Below are 17632 nucleotides of genomic sequence, written 5' to 3'. Positions count from 1 at the left end.
CAGCTTAGCAGAGAGCTGCAGCTAGCAGAACAAGGATTAGTAATCCTTGTACTGATTGGTTGTTTTCTAATTAGAACTTGGAGAATGCAGAGGATTTTTCACAGACTATCTGCTCACAGTTTCAATAAATATGTAAATTTTTAAAAAGTTACAAACTGCAGCTTCAATGGATTTTCATAAAGTTGTTTTTCAGCCATATTGAAATGAATATTTCATAAAACTGCAATGAAAACATTTGTTTTTATCTCAGAAGTCACATGACCGACAGCTGGATGTTGCTACTGCTGGAAACGACGAAGAAGACAACAGGAAGTGGTCGAGTGATGGAGGCGTTTTAATGATTTGTCACATAAACAAACATTCATGTGAGATTTTAATCGTTTCTTATTTAATGGAAACGCAGCCAGTGAGTTTAAAGCTGCTGGTGAAGCAACTCTGGCGTACCTGGATTTCCAGGAGGCCCTGGAGGGCCACAGTTCCCAGGCGGGCCGTCCCAACCTTTCTCACCGGCTCTACCAGGAGAACCTGCAGACAAAAGAAACGTTTTCAGTCCAGATCTCAAACTGAGAGGAGAATCGATGATGCGACCAATCAGACCTTTGGATCCAGGCGGCCCTTTGGATCCCACAAATCCACAAGGACCGCAGGGCCCCAGAGGGCCAACGTCTCCAGCTGGTCCTCCTGGTCCTTTTGGACCTGAAGGTCCTGGACGTCCAGGAATCCCCTGTGGGAAAAATAAGAATAGGAATGAATGAATGAATGAATGAATGAATGAATGAATGAATATACTTTATTAGGCATTAAACTGAAGCCCTTCACAGAACCTGGACTTTGGTTCTAGAACTAGAAATCATCCAGCATCAACGCAGGAGAACGTTACTTTGACTATTCCCTCTAAAGGTTCTGCCTGAGTTCTCCGTCCATGTAGGAACCAAAAGGCTTGGTTCTGTAAACGGATCCGACTAGAGAGACCCGGTCAAACCTTTCCTTCTCTTTTGTTCTAAAAGACCAAGAATGCAAATCACTTTGGCCCCAAAACATTGTTGTTTTGACTTTCACCAGATAATTTTAAAAAAAAAATTTGAGAAAAATTCTTGTGTTATGAAACAGGATTTATTTCAGAATCTGTTTCTACGAAGAATAAATCCAACGAGACGTTTCAGTTTTGTTTGGTGTTACTTATCGTCACAGTGGCGGATTAGTCTGACATTTTTGTAGAACAACTGATTTTAGTTTATTTAATATAGTTTGGTGGGACGGACAGAGGGACGTTTGTTGGGACGGACGTTAGAAGTCAGCGTGCGTTTGGTTGTTTGCGGTAAACCGCTGAAGGTACCAGGCAATGGACAGACGGACAGAAACAGAACTACTTGCTGGTCCGGTCGGCGGGTCGTGTTGGCTTTGGGTCTAATCCACCAGAACCTGATCAAATGTCATGTAAGGGGCACAGTGGGTGTTTTTCTGTGCTGTACCTTCATTCCTTTACAGCCTTTAGCTCCCCATCCAAAACCTGCTTCTCCTTTACGTCCCTTATCCCCGGGTTTCCCTGACCCTCCATCTGAACCAGGGAGCCCATTGGTTCCCGTTGCACCTTTTTCACCTGGATCACCTGAAGAAAACATCGGAGGAGCTGAAACTGACGCAGTTATCCAGGAGTTCGTTTTCATTTCTGACTTATTTCATGCTGTCGGATCTTTGGCGGTGTAAACGTTTACCTGGTCTACCAGTGCATCCCTTGTCCCCTGGGGGTCCAGTGAAACCACAAGGACCTCTCTCTCCATCTCTACCTGGATCTCCAGGACATCCTGACAGCCAGAGACATGAAACATTTCATTACCTTCAATAGAACCATGGAAACAACCTCCACTGCTTCACTCAGTCCGCACAGTGCAGCCAAACGTTTACCTGGCGGCCCTGTCTCTCCAGATTTTCCATCCAGGCCCTTTGGCCCTCGGTTCCCTGGGGGGCCTCCTTGTCCCTTTTCCCCAGTGAAACCTCTGGGTCCTGATCAAGAATCAGGAAGCAAACAGAGAATTAAGACTCCAGAAACAAATTTCAGGGATGTTTACGAGCTGCTAACATTAACGTATCTGTTCTAATCAGCCAAACACATCCTGAGTCCTTTAGTTTAACAAAAACCAGTTATTATCTCTGAGGAACCATCTAGAATTATAGATCTAGAGTCAGTGCACAGCTTCAGTTATTCCAGGTAGAAACCAGAGATCAGGCTGACCTCTGACCTGAACCTTCAGAACCACATAAAGCCGGTTCCACAGTGGGCCTTCCAGCAGCTGCAGAACATCTCCAGAACCAGAGACTAAAGTCTCAGATCAGAGAAACTCATCCAGGCTTTAGTTTCTCTTTAGTGGCTTTGATTCCTGCAGCAGCGTCTTCACAGGTCTGATTGACAACCCAACGGTCCAGAACGCTGCTGCTGGTCCAGAACCTGCTGCTGGTCCAGCTGGTTGGTTGATTATTGACTCACTCATCTGAGTCTGGTGGCACGTTGCCATTGTCGCTGATGTTTCATTGTTGCTGGTGAACGTTGCCTCTTGTCCAGTGAGAGCTAGAGAAAGGCAGCCGAGTGCCCAGATGAAGCCTCAGGCTTTCTGACCCTTAGAAGGACTTCAGAGTGTGGATCTGGTATTGGGATGTAATACTTCTTAGAGCCTATAGAGCACAGGTGTCAAACTCCAGTCCTCGAGGGCTGGTGTCCTGCAACTTTTAGATGTGCCTCTGCTGCACCACACCTGAATAGAATAATTAGGTCGTTAGCAAGGCTCTGGAGAACTGGTCTACACAAGGAGGAGGTGATTAAACCATTTCATTCCAGCGTTTTGTACCTGTGGCACATCTAAAAACTGCAGGACAGCGGCCCTCGAGGACTGGAGTTTGACACCCCTGCTATAGAGGGAGTAAACAGAGCACAGCGGCTCAAACACACATGAACTGTATTTTCTCAAAAAGTCGATTATTCCTCTTTTCTTGTCGGTCTTCACCAAGCTAACAGTTTTTGCAGAGGTTGATGTGAGTTTGATGTCAGATGGTCCAGGTAGAGTAGAAGCAGCATGAACTGTATCAAACAGTCTTCCTGACCGTCTCACATCACAAGAACCTTGTGCTGCGTTTGTGCAGAAGCTGAGAGTTTCCTCGGTTGTTCCGATAAATGTCTCTTCTTGGCTTGTTCAGCCACTGTGATCTGAAGGAGTCTGTAGCTCCCGACAGCAGCCATTTTGTTGATTTACATTTCACTGGCACATTGATCAAGAGAGTGAATTTACTTTCTTTTTGTAGGTCTGGAAGCCATGGTTCATCTATGCTTTGTGCTGCTCTTGCCTACCAAAATGGCGTGGCCACAATGCAAGACAATACAACACCTGGAAATCCAGAGTCTCCGGGATTCCCTGTTGTTTTAATGACTGTTGGGAACCCTTTTGGTCCAGTTCCCCCTTTGTCCCCTGGCTCTCCTGGAGGTCCCTGAGAACCTCTTGAACCATCTCCACCCTTCTGACCTAAGAGACAAATGATGGCAGAGAGGCTTCAGAGAGAAACAGTTACAAGATCAAACCTGATTCAGCCACTCAAATAAAACCTTTTGGTCCCGGTTCCCCGCAGGTCCCAGGCGGTCCGAGGTTTCCAGGACACCCCATCGGCCCTGGAACACCCATGTCTCCTCTCGGCCCTAAAACACAAACATCCAGACAAGGCTCCTTTCCTTTGTCTTTCAATAAAAACTATTGACACCAAAAACCCAGAGAACACAAGAAATCCTCAACTAAAGTCCAAATGTCGACGCTACAGCCAACGATGTGACTGGCGTCTCACCTGGGCCTCCAGGCTCTCCGGGATTCCCTCTCCAGCCTTTGGGTCCCACTTCCCCGGCCAGCCCTGGAACTCCATCGGGTCCCGGTGGCGCCGGTGGCCCTCTGAGCCCGGGGACTCTGGGGCAGTGGGTCCCAGAATCTCCCTTCAGACCCGGCGGCCCCTTCGTTCCTGCAGACGGTGCAGTGTGAACACGCTGTGATCTTAAAGAGACAGAATCCAGCTAACAGCTCTACTTTAATCTGATCTTATTTACCTGTGGGTCCAATTGGACCCGCTGGACCTCGCAGTCCTGGAGGTCCTGGACATCCGGGGACACAGGGCCCAGGCGGACCCGTGGAACCAGGTTCCCCATCAACGCCTCGGTGACCTGAAGGAGATTTCAGACCAGTTCGGTTTTCCTTCATCCGGCAGCAGAACGGCTGGTTCTGATTCTACAACCAGAACCAGAACCTGTTCGGGGTTTTAATAGTTTTAGTGAGTTTTTAGAGGGTGTTTGTTAGTTATTATTAGTTAAATAGACTTTAGTTTAGTTTGACAGTTTTAGGTTTTTCATACTTTGGTTAATTTTTAGGCGCAGAATTCAAAAAGGTGAAAGTATTGTGATTATGTTTACCGTATTTTCCGCACTATAAGTTGCACCTAAAAACCTTCAATAAGCCGACAGTGCGCCTTATAATCCGGTTCGCCTTATAATCTGGTGCGCCTTATATATGGACCAATATTGAGCCACAACTGGTCTCACAACTACGGTAAGCAGCCGCCGACTTCATTTCCCCCGTAGAAGAAGAAGCGCGCGGTGCAGGCTGGGTTTTGTGTAAAGACCCCAAAATGGCTCCTATTAAGAGACGAGCTGACGACGCAGTTTAAGCTCCAGGCGATCAGTGATGCAGTAAAACACGGGAACAGAGCAGCAGCCAGAGAATTTAACATGAACCAATCAATGGTTATAGTGGAAGTGGATATATTGTGATTTGATTTACCGTAACAGCATCAGACTGTTTTCTACATGTTTATTGAATCGAGGAAAAGTTCCCCTCTACTATATGTTACACCTTGCTGTTGTTAAAAGATAAACTGTGTCACCAAAATACCACGTCACTGACTTTACCTCAGGAAAATAATAAAAAGCTGTTTATACGGAGTTTCAGAACGCTGGTTTGTAATCTATTAATAAAGTTTGACTGACCTCTCTGACTGTTTTGTTGACATTCCCTTTAGCGCAGCTCCATCTAATGGATGCATAACGTAACTGCAGCCTCTACTGTAGCGGCTATTCTATGCGCCTTATAGTGCAAATGCATCAGGTGGGTAATAAATACTCGACAGAAGAAACCAAATAATGATTCAGTTATTGTTGAACAACCAGCTGAGCTGTAAAGAGGGAAAAAAGTCAAAGCCACAGTTTGAAAGGCTAATAAATAGATTATTGAACATGAAAACAAAGGATATTATGTCTAGTATTTCAGGATATAGTTCCAGTTAGCTACTGTTTTTCCCCAGTAATCAGTTTTTATTTAGTTCAGTAAAAAAAAGTTTTATGAATTTCACTTTTGGTTATTTAGTAAGTTTTAGTTAACCTTAGTTTGTTCTGACTGTGTACATAGAAGCTGACCTTTCAAACTATCCACTTCATTTCTGCTTTTCTTTAAAACAGAAATAAATTAATCAGCTGCTTGCTACTGATTCATTTATAAAATAACAGAAAACTGATAAATATACTGCAGTATGCAATTATACATATTATTTTTTCAGGCTAATTTAAACATTTATTGAGAAAGTGAGGAGGTAGAGTTCCTAAGTGGGACCTGAATAAAAGCTGAACTTTGGTCATTTCTGCTGATGATGGTCAGTTTGATGGCTGAAGCGTCCTGCTACCTTTGGGCCCCTGGCGGCCATCTTGTCCTGCAGGTCCCTGAACTCCCGGCAGTCCCGGCGGTCCCGGATCGCCCGGAGGTCCTTCACAGGCATCCTGCCCCCGAGGGCCTGGTTTACCCGCCTCACCCGGCAGCCCAAAACCTCTGTTTCCCTTTTACCACACAGAGCAGGAAACGAGTCAAAATAACCAGAATCACTTCAAAATGTTCACATTTCAAATAAAATCACAAATTCTTGTTTGTTCTGAGGCAGAATTACTTCCAGCAGCTTTAATTAGTTCAATACATCGCTAATTAGATGAAGTTGTTCCGTTTATGAAAACAGTTCAGTCAGTTAGTGAACAGTTCAGTCAGTTAGTGAACAATTCAGTCAGTTAGTGAACAGTTCAGTCAGTAGTGAACAGTTCAGTCAGTTAGTGAACAGTTCAGTCAGTTAGTGAACAATTCAGTCAGTTAGTGAACAGTTCAGTCAGTAGTGAACAGTTCAGTCAGTTAGTGAACAGTTCAGTCAGTTAGTGAACAATTCAGTCAGTAGTGAACAGTTCAGTCAGTTAGTGAACAGTTCAGTCAGTTAGTGAACAGTTCAGTCAGTAGTGAACAGTTCAGTCAGTCAGTGAACAGTTCAGTCAGTTAGTGAACAGTTCAGTCAGTTATTGAACAGTTCAGTCAGTTAGTGAACAGTTCAGTCAGTTAGTGAACAGTTCAGTCAGTAGTGAATAGTTCAGTCAGTTAGTGAACAGTTCAGTCAGTAGTGAACAGTTCAGTCAGTAGTGAACAGTTCAGTCAGTTAGTGAACAGTTCAGTCAGTTAGTGAACAGTTCAGTCAGTAGTGAATAGTTCAGTCAGTTAGTGAACAGTTCAGTCAGTAGTGAACAGTTCAGTCATCTTGTTCTGCTGTTTGGCTCCATTTTGTCTGTTATTCCAGAGAAAATGGAAATGGACTCAAACTGTTGGTTCTGGGCGTTCGGGTCTTCCTCTACCTTTAGGCCGACGGGCCCTGGGGGGCCGGGCGGCCCCACTCGCCCCTTCATGCCATAACAGGGGAACCCTGGCTCTCCTCTGGACCCCTTGACTCCTGATGGCAGAAGGACGTTTATTGAAGGTTCTATTTTGGTTCTGAATAAACGCTGAGAAGTTAGCGAGTGCTGTTCTGGATCTGACCTTTTGACCCCACGTTGCCCCGGTTACCCTTGTGAGAGAAACCGTCATTGCCCTTTTGACCTTTTGGACCAGTACATCCTCGGAGACCCAGAAGTCCGTTCTCACCTGGGACCGAAGGAGAACAGAGACAACATGGAAGAACAGAACCGGATCAGAACCGGACCACGACCAGACCAGGACCGGACCAGGACCGGAACAGATCGGAACTGAATTATAACATTGTCTATGAAAACGTTTGAAGTATTTTGATCTAATAAATAAATCCTTGTTGATGTTCGTTTTAAGAATCCGTTTGTGTTTCTTCCTGTGTGAAGCAGGAAATAAAACCAGAACCAAAGTCTGGATCCGTCTCTTACCTTCAGGTCCGGTTTCCCCCGGCTGTCCTCTGGAGCCTTTCGGTCCCGGTTCTCCTGGAATGTTCCAGATGTTCCCCTTAGAGCCTTTCTCTCCTGAAACAAGCAGAGCAGTCAGCCTTCGCTCTGGGCCCGGTTCCGGTCCGCTCTGGGCCCGGTTCCGGCCCAGGCCCCTTCTGACAAACTGACCTCTGGGGCCCGGTGCTCCACGGTCTCCCATGTAGCCGTTAGCTCCTTTGGGCCCCATCGGTCCTGGACGACCCGGACGGCTGCGGCCCGGTGGGCCTGGTGGCCCCGTCGCTCCTCTGGCACCAGAGGGGCCCGGCAGGCCCCGGTGACCTTTTGACCCCTGAAGCCCCTGGACGAGGGAATCACAACTGTTACCATGACAACAGAGTAGATGGTTTCTTACAACCATCAGTTTTAGTGATGAACACAAAAAAAATCAGACGCCGTAAAAAAATCGTAGGTTGAATATCAGAGATCTATTGATCTGATATTAATATCTATAATTGGAGCCAATACTGAAAACTAGATCTATTCAGTCTAGTTCTATGCTTTGTGCTCTGAGCGACGTCATGTCGAATATTTTACATCATGTTTAGAATAACTAACGGCTCCGAGTCGTTTCTCAGGTTTGTTTTCATGTTTCACTCCGAACTGATTCACGTTTTTACATGTTTGAACTCATGAAGCTGTTTGTGTTGAAGTTATAAAATAAATTTGTCTAAATGAAATGATTTTATCAGGGCTGTGGAGGAAACCTCGGATTTAAAGGAGTTAGAAACGACAAACGGTGGGAAACCATAAATGCGTCTGGATGATTGATGAATGTTAAAATATTGTCAGAAGAAACATCCAGTTTGTTTGTCTTTGCAAATTAATAAAAATCGTCGCACCTTTAAAAAAAACTTACTCACTTACTCACTCTTCTTCAGTATATTTACGTGTTTTCGAAAAGAAACATTTGTTTTTCTCTGTCCTCTGGTATCGGTAGTGAAAACGTGGCTCAGTCCGGTCCGGTCCGGTTCCAGCGGCGGTACTCACCGGGTTTCCTTTCTGTCCCGTTTCGCCTTTGGGACCCGGCGGTCCTGGGTACCCGTGCTGCCCCGCCTTTCCCCGCAGCCCCGCATCGCCCTGGTCCCCGGCCTCCCCCTTCTGCCCCGGCCGAGGGTTTGACCCCGGCTCGCCTGGAGGCCCCGGGGCCCCCGGGGACCCCTGGGGGCCCCGGGGGCCCTGAGGGGAAAACAGGCAGAGACACTTAAACAGGCTGGAGATTCATTCATCCCACGGTAAAATACGACAGGATCAGAGCCAAACTGAGAAATGTTTTACTATCCACAAGAATAACATCAAAATAATCCACAAATAAAGTAAAAATTTAAAGTCATGACATCACCTGAATAACACAATACAAGAATAAAGTTGCCTAAATAGTGAATACAGTCATAACAATATGAAAATAGTCAACATAATAACAGAATAAACTGGTAATAATACCAGAAAAAAGTCTAAATAATATGGAATAATGCAATATTACGAGAATAAAGTAATAATAGCAGAATAAAATCATAAGACACGTCATAATATCACCTGAATAAAATTGTAATACAAGAATAATGTACGATAATGAAGTCATAAAATTCTAAAAATAAAGTTGTAATATTAAAGTCATAATAATAAGATAAAAATACACAAAACAAATAAAAACATGAGAATAATGTCGCAGTAACACCAGAATAAACTCATAATAATACAAAATGTTGTGATAATATGAATAATATTATCAAATTATGGTTGTAATCTCATGACAATAAAGTAAAATAGTATGAGAATAAACTCATATTATAAGAATAAACTTGTAATTTATTACAAGTTAAGTCATAAGGAGAACAAAATCTTATCTGGATAAAATTGTAACATTATAAACAGCTCTAATATTACGAGAATAAAATCTAAATAATATAAGAAAAAGTTCAAAATATCCCAATAATAATGTCACAGTAATAAACTCAAATAAAAAATTGTGATAATACGAATAAAGTTATAATATTCCCAGATTAAAGTTACAATTTTATAAGAATAAAGACGAAATATTACTGGAATAAAATCATATTGTTCATTATACTCTGGTAGAATGAAGTAATTTGATGCCAAATCACAAAAAATAATTAAAACTAAAAATGTTGAGCATGTTAAGAAGTTCTGCTTTGATATTAGTTTAACAAATAAAGAAATATTTTATATTTTAACACATGAAGTCATTTTCAGCAGCAGGACTTTGAGTTTATTTAGTAGAAAAACCACATGACCGTCCAGAGCGGTCTTAATAACGATCAACGTTTTTTACATTAAAACTCATTTCTTCTCATAATTTTACAACTTTATTATCAAAACTTTATTCTTACAAAAATAAATCCAGCGTGGCTGTAAAACTCTGTTGTATTAAATTTTATGAACATAAAACGTAGCATTTAGCGTGGGATCAGAACTCACCTGTTCTCCAGGTGGGCCTGCGGCTCCTTTGAAGCCTTTATTACCTGCTGGTCCTGGAGATCCAGCCGCACCTGGAACCCAGGTGACAGAAGGGTGCGTTTGATTTCTACACTTGGGAGTTTCTCCATAAAAACAGAAAAGCTGCTGCCTGAATAACCAGGTGGAAAGACTGGAATCCTTCTTACCTGGCAACCCGTTCTGACCTGGCGCCCCTGGTGGTCCCTGAGGTCCAGGAGGACCAGCCTGAAAATGGCAGTCTATACAAGCCTGCCCTTTCTGACCTGGTGAAACACAGGTAACATTCTGCAGCTACTCGCTGAAACACTAACGGCCCATTTGGGATTTAATAAATCTGAAACCTGCTCACCCTTTTCCCCAACCGCCCCTTTGTCCCCTGGAGGGCCTTGAGAGCCTTTTGAACCTGTCGTACCAAGAACACCCTGTCCTACGATGTCCATGTCTGGGGACAAAATGACAAAGTTTAAACTGTTGGGAGGCAGATTTATGTTTCATAAAACAATTACTAATTTTCTTTCTCTGGTTTGAAAACAAAATCAGCCTAAAAACCAAAAAGAACGTTGGTGTACTTGGTATTCCAGGCTCTCCTGGTTCTCCCTGAAGTCCAAGAGGTCCTGGGGCTCCGGTCAATCCTGGCGGTCCGGTAACCACCAGGCCCGGCGGTCCTGGTTCCCCTTTGGGACCCCCTGAGCCAGTTGGACCAGGAGAACCTGGCGGTCCGTTGGAGGCCTCGCCTTCAAGGACACACATGTTAAAAACCCAGTCATGATCCAATCCAATGCAGCTCTGAGTCTTTAAGACGAAGTTCTGGTCTCTTACTGACGAGTCCAACTTCAAGTCTCAAGAGGAAAGTTGCCCACCGACTCGGCCGTACTTCACTCAGGGCGGACTCAAGTCGGACCTCCTCCAGACTCGGCCGTGCAAAGGTCAGATTTTATGGCGGGATGTTTGCGACACTAAGCTGATCCGGTTGAGGGTCAATGCAACCAATCGTGGGAACGTGCAGCAGCTGCTGGCGTTTGCTCTGATGGGGAAACGGGGCGAGGCGCCAGCCGGGTCACTCAATCATGTCCATTCAGACCGAATGAAGGAATCTGAGAATCTCAGGCAGACGGTGTGGCGGCGTTGGCCCACTATGCACCGTTACCAGTCCTCCTCTACTGAGGCCTCTCTCCACCGTCTGGTATCGCTCTACCCGGCTGACGTCCGGTCCGGTTCGGTTCTAACCAAGCCTCTGTTAGCAGTACCATGGTGTAGGGTGGGAACATGGGCGGAGCATGACGCCGTTTCCCGTTTGAACCGTTGGTCGGCCAGCTTCTCTGAACTCTCTCTATATTTGCATGTTGCAGGTTGCCTCTTCCGGTTGAGGTTTGGACCTCGGGGTTGGGCCATGGCGTTATCGATTTCCAGCTACAGTTTCATCTTGGATTGGTGGAACTGCTGGCAGTCGAGGAGAAATCCACCAACCAATTAACAAATTCATCCTTCTGCCAATCAAACTGCCTACGCCGTTGCCACACCAGGCTGGGTGCGGCTTGTACCACCACCAAGGTGGTTCCAGAAAACCTGGAGGAATCGCGCAGGATTTGCAAATAGAGACGAATCTGGCCGAGGCGGACTGTGGAAGAACCGACTAGAGCCACATCCAAACAGAACCGACTGGAGAAACTCAAGTGGGTCGAGTTTATGCAGGAAAGTCTAACTCCAGGCCAGTTCTTGGGTTTAGAGAGAAGCAATGATAATGAAATCCTTGGATAGATTTAAGTGTTCATAAGTTTCTTCCCTGAGTCATCTGGACTTGTTTTAAAACTCAGAGTTTTTGATCAAACTACAACAAGTCTCAATAAGTCAGTTGGGTTTTCTTGGAAATACGAGTTAAATCATAAAAAAGTGAATTTCTACATTCAGTCCAAGTCAAACGGATCAGAAAAGATCCGGTCAGTTAATGAAACATCAGCTATGAATCATGTTTGGGTCAGTTTAAGGTCCAACAGGAACTCAGTGATTTTGTACCTGACTCGCCCTTCAGTCCCGGGAACCCGATCGGACCTGCGACAGATCAGAGATGTTTCTGTGAGTTAATTTGCTGATGCACACATAACACACAACTCCCATCATTCATTAGAGAACATGCGAGACAAACAGGCAGAGAAACGTCTGATCGTCTCCAGCTGCTTTCGGTTTTTCTGTTTAGCTGCGATTCTTTCCTGAAGGTTAACCTGCTGACAGCACAACGCTCTCCTCCAGCGGTTCTGAAATCTTCAACCCGTCTCTGTCCTAGACAAAGTAACTAAATGAGCTCCAGCTGCCATTAACTCTAACACAGAATGTTCTCCTGAACGGCTGTTCACACCGAGCCAGGTTCTGGTTCTGGTTCTGCTGGAGGTTTCTTCCTGTTAAAGGGGAGTTTTTCCTCCCCACTGTTGCCCTCTGCTGGTCAGGAGGAGTTAATGCTGCAAGTCAGCGACTCGATGCTCTGCTTTTAAACCAGTTTGATCACTAAGCTGAATATTGTTTAATAATTGGGATGATTTTGATGTAAATGATTTGGATTGAGGTTAGTTTAGTTTTATTTTCTAAAATGTCTCAATATGAGTAACAGTGAATTAAATCAAGCTGATTACAGAATTATTTTCAATCCTCTGCCCTTATGAATGAATTAAAATGTAGATACCTTGAATCCCGAGGAACCCGGCGGGTCCAAAGGGCCCGGGGAAACCTCGCTGGCCCTTCACGGATATGTAATTAGAGATGGTCTAATAAAAACACAAGCAGAGTTTTCTGGTCAGTCCAGCAGCAGAACGTCACTCGATCCCCCTGGACGGTTCCCGGTTCCCCCTGGACGGTTCCCGGTTCCCCCTGGACCACTGACCTGACAGAAACATCTCAGCTGAACACTCACCTGTCCTGGGGGACCTGGAGGCCCTCGGTCGCCTTTTTCTCCCTAGAGGTTGAAACAACACAGATAAACTGAGCCGCAGATCGAATCCCTGAGCCTGCAGATCTGATGAACTCACCGCGGCGCCATCGACGCCGGGCGGGCCGATGAAGCCGAACTCTCCGGGGTCGCCCTGCACACAAAACCAAACTCAGACCGTCTGAATCGTTTGGAAACGTTTAAGTTCTGTTGACCCGGTTTTACTGGACCGCAGAACATTTAGCAGCCAATTTGGGTTTTTACTGAGTTCCCAGGAATACGGAGCTGGACCGGAGCCTCACAGAGGTCAGAGTTCACAAGGTGAAGCCAATAAGGTACAACGTTCCCTCTGGCACAAATCTCTGGAAAGTTTAATGTATTTAAGATCCACGTTTAGCTGCAGCGAGTTAATCACACATCACTTCATTATATTACTGAAATAACTGAGAAATTAAATTAAACATCTACAAAACATGATGGAGGCTGTGTGCAGAAAGGTGGCGCTCTCTGTGACACTTCGAGGATCAGGGAGGAAGTGATTCACTAAGATTAAGGTTAAAACCTAACAAATGTGGAAAAGACACTTTCATGTCTGAATTTGTTCTGATTTGATCAGCAGGAAATCATCAGAATCCTTTGGTCAAATACGAATGGTGAGAGAATAAAAGATTCCTTTTATGACGTTTGTTCTCTCATTTATGGTTTAATTTAAAACACAAGAATCAAATTTAGGTCTAAACATGAAGTCTACTTCAACAGTTAAAATAAAGACTGTAGTGTTTACCGGCTGTCCCAGTTCTCCCAGTAATCCCGTCTTCCCTGGTTTTCCCTGCAGCAGAAACAAAAACGCTCAGATTAACTGCGGTTGTCTGAGTCACCAGCAGAGGGGGGTAGAGATCATTATACTCCAGTAAGAGAAGAACTACTTCAACATATTTTTACTCCAAAAAAAGTAAAACGTCAACAGTACTGAGTAACTGATCAACTTATCATTAATATTTAAAAGTTACATCATCAGACGATCCAAAATATAAAGTGGAAGTTTTGTTGTTTTAAGGACCAAAAGGATTTATAAAAATAACATAATTATAAAATAACAAAATCAGCCAAAAATACATTTTTTTCTTTCAATAAAAAACTGATGAAATTTTAACACAAACTGCTGCTGAGTCTGTCTGGTTCATTTCTGGTTTTCATCCAGTGGGTAGAAAACCCAGAAATTTACTCAAGAGAAGAAATACTTCATAAAAATACTCAAGTAAAAATACTCCTAAAAGTTTTTTTTTTCTCAAAAAGTTACTGAAGTAACTGTAAGTGATTGAATGTAACTAGTTACTGTCAGATTCTGGTTACTGGTTGTTTTGTGTTTTTGGTTCTGACCAGTGAGCCGGGTTCTCCTCTGTCACCCTTCTCTCCTTTCGCCCCCGGGCTCCCCGGCTCCCCCTGCAGGCGGAGGTCGAAACATGAGTCTGATAATCACATCAGCTGAAAACCTTGGGCAGGTTTAATGACGGACTCACAGGAAGACCGGGGAAACCTTTCTGCCCCACTTCGCCCGGCTCGCCCTGAAACACAGAACCAGACAGTTTTATGAGACTCGGATGGAGCGCAGAGGTCAGGGCGCTGAATGAGACTCGGACTCGGAGCGGAAACAGACACACCTTCAGCTCTTTGGGTCCTTCAGCGAAGAGTTTGATGCCCTGCATCCCGGGGATCCCTGGAGGGCCACGATCGCCCTGAAAATCAGTCACATTGCTATTAGCAGGCCGTCACCGTGGCGACTCGCAGGCCGTCACCATGGCAACTGTTTACAGCGGGTCAGGAGCAGACGGTCACCTTCCCTCCCTGTGGACCGGGACTCGTCGGACTGGAACCTTCCTGACCCTGAAACAAAACCAGGAAGTTTCAGGCTGAAACCTTCGACTCCAGGTAAGTTAGTTAATCACATCACCATTAGTAACCATTAGTAACCATTAATAACTTATAATAAGCATTAATAACCATTAATCACATTTAATAACCTTTAATAAGCATTAAAAACCCTTAATAACCATTAGTGGAGCTAATTCAGATTAAAGAACCCAGAAAACACAGAAACCTGTTCAGCCTGTCACAATAACTCAACTAGAAATAATGATTTCCATTTGGATGATCTATCATTTTGAATCTTCATTTTGTTTGTTTTGGTCTCAGCTAAAGATTTTTTAACAGTTTTATTTACAGAAACTTCATAATTCATTTTATTTTTTGTTTCTGTTTGTGTTAAGTGTTTACTAGAATTTAAACTTCACAGATCGTTGAGAATGTGTTCTTACATTACATTATCTGAAAATAGTCTTTAAACGACAATACTCCCATTTATGACAATAAGTCATTATTGTCATACTGACCCAGTGTTACAGTATGAACCACAAACGGAGCTGCTGGTTTCACAGAATCATCGCTGGACAGAAACAGTAAAACCATAAACTGTAACATTCTCACATCAGGAAATGTTTCTCAGACTCAAACATACAAACCTTTTCTCCTTCAATTCCTGCAGATCCTCGTCTTCCCTGGAAAATAAAGACTTCCTGGTCACTTTAAGTGCAATAAAATATGTAGTTTTCTTTAAATCAAAGTTAAGGCCTACAGGAAGTCCATGGGCTCCGGGCCGTCCCGGTTCGCCCGGTTCTCCTCCATGTCCGCTTTGCCCCTGGAACATGAAGCAGACACCACTCAGTTAATCCCAACCTGTTGAGCCTCTACCTTCAGTTAAATCTTAGACCTTCAGTTAAATCTTAGACCTTCAGTTATTTAGTTTATTTTTATTTATTTACTTTCTGGTTATTTTATAATTAGAGTTTTTGTTTAATTTTAGTTATTTATAATAAGTTTGTTGTCTAGTAATTTGTTTAATTAGTTCATTTCAGTTTGGGACATTTTGGGAGTTTCACGTAGAAATACGTCAGTATCAGTGAGTCCTTTCTGCTCGTGGGTCACATGGTTTGTTCCCAGTTACTTTGTCAGTCAGTCAGTCAGTCGGTCAGACAATCAGGTAGAAAAACAACAGGGCTCCGGTGAAGTGCTGCATGCTTTACTATGGAATAAATAAACACAGAACAGTATTTTGGACTTTGGATCCTTTTGGAGCGTTAAGCCAGAAACCTGCGGTGCATCAAGTGACTATTTGAGATGAATTCACTTTTGCTTTAATCACCTTGAAGTCTTAAGTTTTTTATTTTGGAGTTTTTGGACAAATAGTCGCTACAATAATAATAATAACAATAATAAATGGTTTACCTTTTTGCCGGTTGGCCCTTGTGGTCCCGCTGCTCCTTTTATTTCCTGACTGAGGGGAATCACGACCGAGTCTCCCTGAAGTCAAGCCGAGTTTGAAACCTTCATTAATGAATGAATTATTGCAGATCAAGCTGAGTGTCTGCAGGCTGTGAGTGAGGCTCACCTTCATGCCTTGTGGCCCCGGGGCCCCCTGAAACACACACACACTGTTAGCTCTAACGTCTGGTTCAATGTGTTTGACTTGAACCAAATGAGAGGACGTACTCGTGGTCCCGGCGGTCCTGAAGGTCCAGGAACCCCTCGGTAGCCGGCCTCCCCCTGGCAGATGACAGCAGGCCTCATTCTGTTAGGACGCGGCCGCTAACAAGCTAACAGCTAAGTGTTCACTTAGCATTTCAGCGTTTTGCTAACGTTTGCTGCACTTAGCTTCCATTAAATAAATTTTTGGGGGTAAATTTCAAAGTGCTGCTTTGTAAACTTTCAGTTGAATAAACCTTAAAATAATATCCAAGTTGATAGCTGAAGGGTTTACTTCACGTCGCGACGTGATTGGTCGACTCAGTGACGGGACGCTGCATACAGCATTCTGTAACTGCAGTTTTCCACTGTGTTCAGGTTTAGCATTAGCATCTAGTTGGCCTAGCTGGAGTAAAGCTTATGATTTAGAGCTAGCACAACATTTTGGTTAGCGGTGCCCCCTGCTGGGTTAATGCAGGGGAGAAGCTGCTGTGCTAACTCGTGGATCAGAAATCTTTGTCACAGAGTCTAAAATCAGGATTGTTGGATCCAAAACATCCCAGATTGCTTAGATTCAAATAAAAATATGGTCTGAAAACACAAACCCAACTAGATATGACTGTGGCGTTTCAGGGCTCGGCTGAAGACTCTGCCGTTCCCTGTAAACTCTGTGTGGGTCAGAAAAGTGATTTTATTAGGAACCAAACTAGCCGCTCTATCTCTACGCTGATGATAAACTCGTTTATCTTCCTGACACCCAAAAACTTGTCAGTTTTATTTCTTCACACACTTTCTTTGAGTAGTAAAATGTGAACTGCAGCACAAACTTCAACTCCTTTTTGAGTTTAAATAAATTCTGATGATGTGAGTGTTTTTGTTGCTGTAAACCTCATTATCGTAACCTTGAATCTTCACATTGGGGAGCCAATTGTGAAGTTACAGTCTGAATTTAACAGCAATAATTTGGGTTATTAACCTGCCAGAAGAGAAAAAATGAGTTAATTCTTCAAAGTCATATTTTCAACATGGAATCAATAGTTTATAAACATCACAGCTTCAAGCTAAACCTTTAGTTAGCATGCTAACTACATGTCACATTAAATGTGGGAAAAATCTGACTTGATTTGCCTTGGTTTCTTTTTTCTTCTTTGACATTTTAAATTTTAACGTTGTGAAGACTTTACAGCCACAGTTCAGATCTAGAGTTTTTACTTCTATGTGAAACTGCCTTAAATGACTTTTTGTATGGATTTAATGTAAATAAGCTGCATTGGGTCAAACTGGACAGAATCAGTTCTGAAATAAATCCATCTGTACTTTTGTCCCGTTGCATCCTGGGAGCCCGGGTTGACCCATTGGCCCTTCGTGCCCAGGAAGCCCCTGAAAAATAAAAACTGAATCTTTATCTCAGCAACAGAGCAGAAAATGTATTTTATCAAAAACAAGACAGTGACTTCATTTTAAATAAT

At 43.7% G+C, this 17632-nt stretch overlaps 1 protein-coding gene across 1 annotated transcript in view; it reads right to left on the bottom strand.

The window, feature by feature from the left end:
• col4a3 (collagen, type IV, alpha 3) overlaps positions 1–17632 on the bottom strand; it is a 29258-nt gene that overhangs the window by 5530 nt on the left and 6096 nt on the right. Inside the window, exons 6-39 of the mRNA XM_028045373.1 lie at positions 17481–17543; positions 16191–16244; positions 16090–16116; positions 15927–16001; positions 15277–15339; positions 15164–15199; positions 14481–14528; positions 14306–14380; positions 14165–14209; positions 14025–14087; positions 13429–13473; positions 12745–12798; positions 12630–12671; positions 12402–12483; positions 11741–11776; positions 10297–10461; positions 10077–10169; positions 9895–9990; positions 9710–9780; positions 8261–8449; positions 7403–7571; positions 7217–7309; positions 6861–6965; positions 6680–6774; positions 5701–5851; positions 4079–4192; positions 3826–3993; positions 3593–3682; positions 3378–3512; positions 1906–2004; positions 1716–1805; positions 1473–1609; positions 598–724; positions 445–525 (exon numbers count right to left, since the gene is read on the bottom strand). Coding sequence (XP_027901174.1) covers positions 445–525; positions 598–724; positions 1473–1609; positions 1716–1805; positions 1906–2004; positions 3378–3512; positions 3593–3682; positions 3826–3993; positions 4079–4192; positions 5701–5851; positions 6680–6774; positions 6861–6965; positions 7217–7309; positions 7403–7571; positions 8261–8449; positions 9710–9780; positions 9895–9990; positions 10077–10169; positions 10297–10461; positions 11741–11776; positions 12402–12483; positions 12630–12671; positions 12745–12798; positions 13429–13473; positions 14025–14087; positions 14165–14209; positions 14306–14380; positions 14481–14528; positions 15164–15199; positions 15277–15339; positions 15927–16001; positions 16090–16116; positions 16191–16244; positions 17481–17543 — 3076 coding nt within the window. The remainder of the gene's footprint in view (positions 1–444; positions 526–597; positions 725–1472; positions 1610–1715; positions 1806–1905; positions 2005–3377; positions 3513–3592; positions 3683–3825; positions 3994–4078; positions 4193–5700; positions 5852–6679; positions 6775–6860; positions 6966–7216; positions 7310–7402; positions 7572–8260; positions 8450–9709; positions 9781–9894; positions 9991–10076; positions 10170–10296; positions 10462–11740; positions 11777–12401; positions 12484–12629; positions 12672–12744; positions 12799–13428; positions 13474–14024; positions 14088–14164; positions 14210–14305; positions 14381–14480; positions 14529–15163; positions 15200–15276; positions 15340–15926; positions 16002–16089; positions 16117–16190; positions 16245–17480; positions 17544–17632) is intronic.

The sequence above is a fragment of the Xiphophorus couchianus genome, chromosome 18 (assembly GCF_001444195.1).
Source record: "Xiphophorus couchianus chromosome 18, X_couchianus-1.0, whole genome shotgun sequence".
NCBI lineage: Eukaryota > Metazoa > Chordata > Actinopteri > Cyprinodontiformes > Poeciliidae > Xiphophorus > Xiphophorus couchianus.
This window is presented reverse-complemented; position numbering and strand designations above follow the sequence as displayed.